The sequence below is a fragment of the Coffea arabica genome, chromosome 5c (assembly GCF_036785885.1).
Source record: "Coffea arabica cultivar ET-39 chromosome 5c, Coffea Arabica ET-39 HiFi, whole genome shotgun sequence".
In the NCBI taxonomy this organism is placed as follows: Eukaryota; Viridiplantae; Streptophyta; class Magnoliopsida; order Gentianales; family Rubiaceae; genus Coffea; species Coffea arabica.
In genome coordinates, this window is record NC_092319.1 from 35058996 (window position 1) to 35067885 (window position 8890).

The following is an 8890-nucleotide window of genomic DNA, read 5'->3' on the forward strand; positions in this document are numbered from 1 at the left end:
ATGGAGGACGATTTGGCAGAGATAATTAAGAGATTTGCTCTATCTATGTCTGAAATGAAAGGGGCTGAAATTGATGTGGAGGATCTGGGTAATGGGGTGCAGGAATGTCAAAAGAGCATAATTGGTAGAATTAAGGGGGAAAAAGTAGCAAACTTCACAGGAGTTAAGAAGTTTGTTACTGCAGCATGGGGCTATCCAAAGAATTTGAGGACAACTGAACTAGGACCTAACTTGTTTCAGTTCCTTATCCCAAGAGAGGAAGAGAGGGATAAAATCCTGAATGGTGGACCTTGGCTACTGGATAACCAAATAATCATCCTCAGAGCGTGGGAAAAAGGGATTGAAGAGGATGAGAATGCCTTTAGGCTAGCTCCCTTGTGGGTACAGGTTTGGAACCTCCCTCTACACTGGATAGCAAAGGAAGTTGGCAGGAAAATAGGAAATGTTTTTGAAACAGTGAAGGAGGTAAGCATTCCTCAAGGGGGAGGGAAGGAAGGTAAGCATTTGAAGCTGTGGGTAACAATGGACACAAACCAACCGCTCCCAAGAGGAACAGCTGTGAAAGTGGATGGAGTGTATAAGTGGGTGCAATTTAAATATGAGAGGTGCCCTGACTTCTGTTACAAATGTGGGAGGATTGGTCACAGTGATAGGACTTGCAAGACACATATAGTTTTAAGCAAAGGACAGAATGAGAACCAATATGGCCCGTGAATGAGGGCAGAGGGAGGGAAGATGTCACCACAAAAGGAAAGCAATAGCTCACAAAGGAAGGAGAATGAGAAGCAACACTGGTTGTTCAAGGATGGAGAACTAGTTCCCAAGTATCAAAGCCCATCACTTCAACAGAGGAATCTGATGGAAAGATGGATGGTAACCAATGTGGTGAAACAAAAAAGTGAAGGAAGTCGACACCAGGAATTAGCTGCTATACAGGAACAGGCTGTGGAGGACAGAGAGAAATGTATGGTAAAGGACCAAGCGGAGGGAGTTGAAATTACGGAAATGGAACATGAGGACAACCGAAACAATGCTCCTGTGAGTGATAACATTAACCTGAAGGAACAAGTAGGGAATACTCCAATAGGTAGCGAGACAAGAAAGTCAGCTTGTGATGGAATAGGAAAAAAAGTGTTAGGCTATGCTCTGAATCCTGGATGTGCAAGAAAGGAAACGGAGGAAATGTTGGTAGATTCAGAAACACAGGTGACTCCAGGAACTAAGAGGTCAATTGAAGGAGGAAAACAAAAAAGAGGAGTCAAATGCCAACTCAGGAAAAGACAACCCCTCAGGGACATCACAGGTCAACAAAATGAAACACAAGCAGTGGGGAAAAGGAAATTCCATCTTGTTGATGAGGAAATGGAAGAAGCTAATGAACAGGAACAAGCAGGAAAAAAAACCAGAATGGAAATTAATAAAGAGCAATGTGAGATGCAGGGGGAAGGGATGGGGATCAGCCTTACCTGGTCCCCAATAATCCATGAAGGTTATGGTGTGGAACTGCCAAGGAGCGGGGAGCTCCTTGTCAGTTCCCCAGCTGAGGGAGTGCAACACACTCCTCTCCCCTGATATGATCCTGATGAGTGAGACTAAAAACAAGCAGGCAGTGATGTACCAAATACAAAAGAAGGTGGGAATGGAAAACAGTTATGTAGTGGATGCTGTCAACAAGGCAGGTGGTATGGCCTTCTTCTGGACAAACTCAGTCCAGGTGAAGGAGGTGCAACACACGGATTTCACCATTGAAGTAATGATAGAAGATGGTGAAGCAAGAATTAATTGGTGGTTAGTTGGTATATACGCCAGCTGTGAAAAACAAGTAAGGAAAAAGCAATGGGATATAGTAACTGAAAGGAAAAAGGCCTGGGGAGACAAGGTGATAATAATAGGGGACTTCAATGACATAAAATGTAAAGAGGAGAAGTGGGGTGGAAGGGACAGGGATGAGTGGACATTTTCTGACTTCCGAGAGTTCATAAGAAGGAATACACTGGTGGATATTGGATACGAAGGACTGCCCTGGACCTGGAGGAATAGTTGGGATGAAGAACTTGAAATAAAAGAAAGACTTGACAGAGGGCTTTGTACACCTGAATGGCTAGAAGTTTTTGATAATGCGAAGTGCACTCATGTGGAAAATTGGGCTTCTGATCACAGTATACTGTTACTGGATACCTGCCTTGCAAACAGAAGAAGGAAAAGGAGGTTTTATTTTGATAAACGGTGGGTACAATATGAGGAAGTCCATCAACTGATAAAGGAAGCTTGGAATATAACATGTGAAGGATCCAGGATGTACAAGGTTACCAAGAGGATAACAAGCTGCAGGGTTAACCTCCTAAAGTGGCACAAGAGTAAGATTGGCAATGCAAAAAAGAAGATTGCAGAGATCAAAGAGGAACTAGAAAAGAAAAAGGAGCAACACTGGATAACAGTAAAGGGAGAGATTGCTAATTTGGAAAAACAATTGACAAAGGCATATCAAGAAGAGGAAATGTTCTGGAGTCAAAAAGCAAGATTGCAGTGGCTGAGGGAAGGGGACAAAAATTCCAAATATTTCCATGCAGTGGTGAATGGGAGGAGGAGGGCAAGCAGAATGAACCAACTCCAAAAAAGTGATGGAAACTGGACTAAATCAGAACAAGAAGTTGGACAGGAAATAGCCAAATACTATAGGCAACTCTTCACTGCCTCAATAGTGGCAACAAGGGAGGACAGCATTCATGAGATACTTGAGGGGATTCCAACCACAATCACTGAACAAATGAATAAGATATTAATCAAATCTGTGGATGAGAAGGAAATTAAGACTGCAGTGTTTTCCATGAATCCTAATAAGGCCCCTGGAAGTGATGGCATGACCCCTCTTTTCTTCCAAAATTATTGGGATATCATTAGAAAAGATATAGTAGAAGCAGTTCAAGTTTTTTTTCACTCAAGTCACATGCTAAAGTCCATTAACCACACACTCATCTCCTTAATTCCCAAAATCCCAACCCCTACCAGTTTAATGCACTTTAGACCCATAAGTTTATGCTTTGTTCTTTACAAAATCATTTCCAAAATATTAGTGAACAGACTCAAACCTGTGCTTGATAAGTGCATAAGCAAAAATCAATCTGCTTTTGTTGCGGGCAGACAAATCCTGGATAATGTCATTTTAGCCCATGAATTTCTTCATCATCTGAAAAATAAAAGAAACGGGCAAATGGGATGTATGGCTGTTAAACTCAATATGTCTAAAGCCTATGACAGAGTGGAATGGGATTACTTGAAGTCAATGATGGAAAAAATGGGTTTTTGTGACACCTGGATTAAGTGGATAATGAACTGTATAACTACTGTCTCTTACTCCTTCAGTGTAAATGGAGAAGCGAGAGAACTTGTGAACCAGGGAGAGGATTAAGACAAGGCGATCCCCTCTCACCATACCTTTTCCTAATCTGCTCAAAAGGCTTCTCCAGCCTACTCAGAAAAGCAGAGATCAGCAAGAAGATTGAAGGAATGAAGATCAGCCGGAATGGTCCTACACTAACCCATCTCTTTTTTGCAGATGATTCGTTGATACTGAGCAAAGCTGATCCAGAAGAAGCAAAAGAATTGAAGGCAATCCTAAACAAATATGAAGCAGCATCAGGTCAACTAATCAATTTAGAGAAATCCTCAGTTTTCTTCAGCAAGAACATTGAGCAGAGGGTGAAGGGAGTAATAGGAGAAGAACTGCGAGGAATCCGTGCTGTGCAACAAGGGAAGTACCTGGGGCTGCCAATGATAATTACACGATCAAAAGAGCAGATTTTTGGGTTTATAAGGGATAACATAAGGAAAAAGATGGAGCATTGGAAGACAAGGCTACTCAGTCCAGCAGGCAAGGAAACTCTTTTGAAGGCAATAACTATGGCTATGCCAACGTACGCCATGTCCTGCTACAAACTTCCCCAAAAGCTATGCAAGGAAATAAGATCACTGATGGCTAAATGCTGGTGGGGACAAAAGGAGAAAAAAGATAAACAGCACTGGATTGCTTGGGAGAGATGTACTAGAACCAAGGAAGAAGGAGGAATGGGCTTCAAAGATATTCAGCAATTCAACAAAGCCTTACTTGCAAAACAAGTTTGGAGAATAATGACTCAACCCAACCTTCTGGTAAGCAAGTTTCTGAAAAGTAAGTACTTCAAGGATGGTTCCATGCTTGAGAGCAAGATCCCCAAAAACGCATCTTGGATTTGGCAAAGTCTACTGAGTGCCAGAGAGGTAATTAGAGATGGGTGCAAAAAAAGGATAGGAAATGGAAGAGGGACCAACATATGGGAAGACAGTTGGATCAACAACAACAGTGGAGGAAGGATCAAAACTCAGAAACCAGTGGGATGTAGCTTGCAAAAGGTCTCACAACTCATTGTTCAGCATAGATGGAATAGAGTGTTAATCTTTAGAGTTTTTAATAGGGAAGATGCAGAACACATCCTCAGCATCCCAATAAGCCTAGCAGAAAGAGGAGATTGTCTGGTATGGAAACACTGCAACACAGGTCAATACACTGTAGAATCTGGCTACAAATATTTGCAGCAAGAGAAGAGGAAACGAAGGGAAGGAAGTAACAAAGGAGAAGGATGCAGCTATCAACAAACAGATAGGAAATTATGGAAGACACTTTGGAAGTTACCTATCAAATATAAGTTGAAAATTTTTGTGTGGAAATGCATCAATAATGGAATACCAACAAAGGCTCAAATCTTCCATAGGACACAAAGAGGAGAACCGATATGCTGTGGATGTGGAGAAAAAGAGGAATCAATTGAGCACATGCTGCTGCAATGCAAGATAGCAAAAGGAATATGGAAATTTGCATTAGTTAACTGGGACGGATTGAAAGACCAAACAGGCTGCTTCAAACAATGGTGGACCTCCATGATGATGCATGCAAGGACCAGGCAAGAAGGTGATGATCACATAGCGCTAACTGTCAATGTGCTGTGGCAAATTTGGAAATCGAGAAATGCCAGAATGTTCAACTCAGCACAGCAACATCCCCTTAAAGTGAGTGAAAAAGCTGCTAAAGAATGGAAAGAGTACCAGGAAGCAATGCAGCAACAACCAAGAAAAAGCACAACAGAAACAAGAAGGCAAGAAGAGAACAATCAAAGAGAGCAAACTGGCTCAGAAGTGGTAACGCTAAAGCTGGCGATCCAACACCAGAATGGAAACAAATCCTTTGGTATAGGCATCACAGCTGCGAATGGCGCAAGCCAAGGAATTGCAGCCTGGTCGCTAAAGGAAAGGAAAGCAGGGAACAAAGCTCAGGACAATGCCGAGGCTGTGAGGCTTTGTATGATCAAAGCAGCAACAAAGGGATGGCGAGACATCAAGATACGAATTGAGGATAGAAAGCTGCTTGACCAAATACGAGCCGGAAAAGCTAGGAGTTTGGAGTCAGCCACTATAATAGAGGACATACAGAAAATGACTTCATGGTTTCGAATGTGCTTTTTTGATAGGTTAAATGAGGACATTGATAGCCTTTGCTATAGTTTGAGCAAAATTGCTCTTCTAAACTTTTGTGGTATGGAGTGGAACTACTCCACCCCAGAGTGCTAAATGCACTAATGTTAAAATAGGATCCCTTGCTCCAACAGTGTATAGTTTGATTGTGATATAAAATTCCTAACGTTTCGGAAAAAAAAAGTACATTATATTTCCTCTAAGAACCATTAAAAAAAAATCCAAAATCATGATATCAGACAAATAATCAGTGAACTACACACGGACAATTACAAATTTTACTGAAATTAACCTTGGCCAATGTATTAATGTTAATTAATGGACACCTTTTAAGGATAATTTTGTCAAATCAAAGTTCTAGTTTTAGTATTACTGGCCTGCTAAGAATTCTTTATATCCACTTACCCCAATCTGACAATAATGCATTTGAGAGGATAGTGGAAATTTGGTATATAAACTCTTCCTTAAACGAAGGTGGCCTTATACGGCATGATCGAATGAGTTGGATGACTTTAGTGGTTTTGAATATCATTGTACTTTATAATTTGGTTTCATTGAGAAATCATGATTTTTTTCAATCTATAATGCATGTCTGATTCGTTGAATCCTTACCTCCTGACTCTTGAACTCAGCTGAGTTCTACTACATAACCCATGCATATTTGTTCCAATTTCACTCATATTTTGAACAAAGTCACTGTTAATTTTTGACGTTGAGGTCCTTGTCACTTGCTTTCTAAAAGATTGCTATTCATTGATAAGGGTTTATTTTACGTATTTTTAAATGCATTTTATTAGTTAATTTGGTTTGATTATTTAGTTTTATAACTAAAATAACTAAGGTTTGGTAAAAATCTACATTTTATGTTAAAGTGGCTAACATTGCATTTCTATTGATTTTTTATGGTAAAAACTTCATATTTTGTAGATTTAATTATTCAATCATCAAATGAAGTGCATTGAGAAGATATTTGGATGATTGAAGATGGATTAAAGTGATGAAAATAAAATATGAAGTGTAAAAGGAGAAATGCAATTTGAGGACAAAAGAATCAAGAAAAGTCAGCGTTGACAACTTAGACACATTTTCATATTTTGACTATATCTGGAGCTACACAGATTGGATTGAGATGATCTTTATACCATTTTGAAACTAAGAGATAGATCTAAATTTGGTATGAAGACATCGGAATCCAATTCAACCGTTTTCTCAATCAAAAGGTCAAAATACCAAAATTTAACACTGCTGTCCAAAGTTGAAAACACAACTTTGACCAGTCTTTAGTATTTTAGTCATATCTCAGTCTACGAAGCTCCGATTTAGATGATTTTTAAAGCATTGGAAAGCTAATTAGATGCTGCAAGAAAGAAGGATGAAAAGCTGTGTAAGTTGCAGATTTTTCCCGCCAAAGTATCCAATGCGATATCTGAAGCGAATATCACTATCCGATACTGTATTCTGCTAAACACTCTTCTTCGAAAAATCCTCTGACGAGTATTTGGAGCAATTATCTGGCTTCACTTCTTCAATTCAATGTTGTATACTGCTCAACACTCTTTCTCTTGCAAAACCTTCTAACGGATATCTGATTTGACTCGAAATTCACAATCTGGCTCCGTATACTCTCATTCAATCCAGTGATGACTTTTTCTAAACGACCCCATATTGTCCTTACTCATTCGTCCCTATAAAAAATGACAAACTTTAACAAGTAAAAGGGACAAATTCACAAATCTTCTCAAAGTTACTCAAGGATATCAGATATTGTCAAAATGGTCATTCACATTGTTTTAGGAGCTCAAAATTAGCTATAAATAAACTAAAATATAACAAATTATTAGGTAATATAGACACTTGTCAAAGCTTGCAATGATAATTGAAATTTAATCGTAGTTCAAGGAAGTATTAAACCTAAGAAAAACTCTCACGAGAGTAGATGTGCACTCTTCTAGTCTTAGTGGTTAATTTCACGTAACTTCATAGATGTAAGGAAGTTATAGTTACTTTTTTTTTATCTATGAGAGTAGCCATTGATTAGTTATAGATATGGTCAATATACTAGCGAGAGCAGGTGTCGCATATATTAGGAAATTACATTATAATTTAACCAAGGTAATGAAATTCAATTAACTTGTAATTTCAATTGCAAGAGTAGTTAGGACTTTCATAACGCTAAGAGCTCTTTATTGTTATTTTTATTTCTTGTTCATGACATATTACAATGTAAATTTAATATCCTGCACGTGTGATAATCTAATAATAAAGGAGTTTAAATATCATCAGTAATTGAGAATTTTCTCTATGGGATTGATGCCTAATATCCTCTATGACCGATAAATGATATATATACTTACAGAAAATGGGGTTTTTAGATTTTTAAAACTTAGTGCGAAGGACGTTAGTCAAGCCCTCACCACTCATTAGTCAAGCCCTTTAAAGAGCTGGACGTTAAGGACCTACAAACAACATTAAATGGGACAACATTTAACACTCCAATAAATGTAGGTGTTGTATGTGAATTACCATTTTCAATGGTGTAAATATTGGAGAAAAGGTTTTTCTAACGAGTGCCCTAAAGGTAGTCGTTAACACAGCTAATATTCATCTAATCTACCATATGTATACACATACTAACAATTATTAACCTCTCTTACATTTATATACTTTTCCTATTTAATCTTGCGTAGCCTCCTTTGTATTTATTTACTTTTCTTAATTAATCATATATTTTCAAAAATATAACACTTGAACTATATCTTAACAAATGCCTATGGGCACCCGTTAGAAAAATCATTGGAAAAAAATGCTTTTCTTTCCTAATAGGCCAATTTTTATTGGATGACATGATGCATTGACTTAATGAATAATTTCTCAGTTTTTAAAACTTTAAAAGCATGTTAATTAATAGTACTCTTTGATGCACTAACGTTTTAAAACCCAACGGGAATTTTTTTAATTTGGTGCTAAAAAAATGCTGCAAGAGAAAAAAAGTATACATTAAATTCATTAATCTGGTGTTAAAATTGCATAAAATGTTTTGGGTGGAAAATCAAATTTAAATATGTCATGTACCAATAAACTTCATCTCAAAATTTTATTGGACTCACTTGAAACATTTTGAAGATGGGATGGACAAATTTAACTATTTTGGCAATAAAGAGTATTACTACTATTTAACCTAGCCACCAAAACTATGTTTTCGATTGGGATATATACGAAAACCAAGCTTATTGAATTAATTAATAGCTTGATTAAATCTTGTAGTTTCCAAAGATAATTTTCGATCTATTTCAACTAGGAAAAGATAGAAGGAAAAAAATTTTCTGGACCGTTAATGAGTTTCAAGTTGGCCACTGCCTTGGAATCACTGACCACCTTCAGCTAT

The 8890-nt window shown here is 38.0% G+C and overlaps 1 protein-coding gene across 1 annotated transcript; it reads left to right on the forward strand.

Annotated features, from left to right (window-relative positions):
• Positions 1–714, forward strand: LOC113689321 (uncharacterized). Its single transcript, XM_027207109.1, has one exon. The coding sequence runs from the start codon at positions 1–3 to the stop codon at positions 712–714; it is 714 nt and encodes a 237-aa protein (XP_027062910.1).
• The last annotated feature ends 8176 nt before the right edge of the window (positions 715–8890 follow it).

Coding starts and splice junctions, on each gene's coding strand:
- LOC113689321 (XM_027207109.1), top strand. CDS start 1: ATGGAGGACGATTTGGCAGAGATAATTAAGAGATTTGCTCTATCTATG.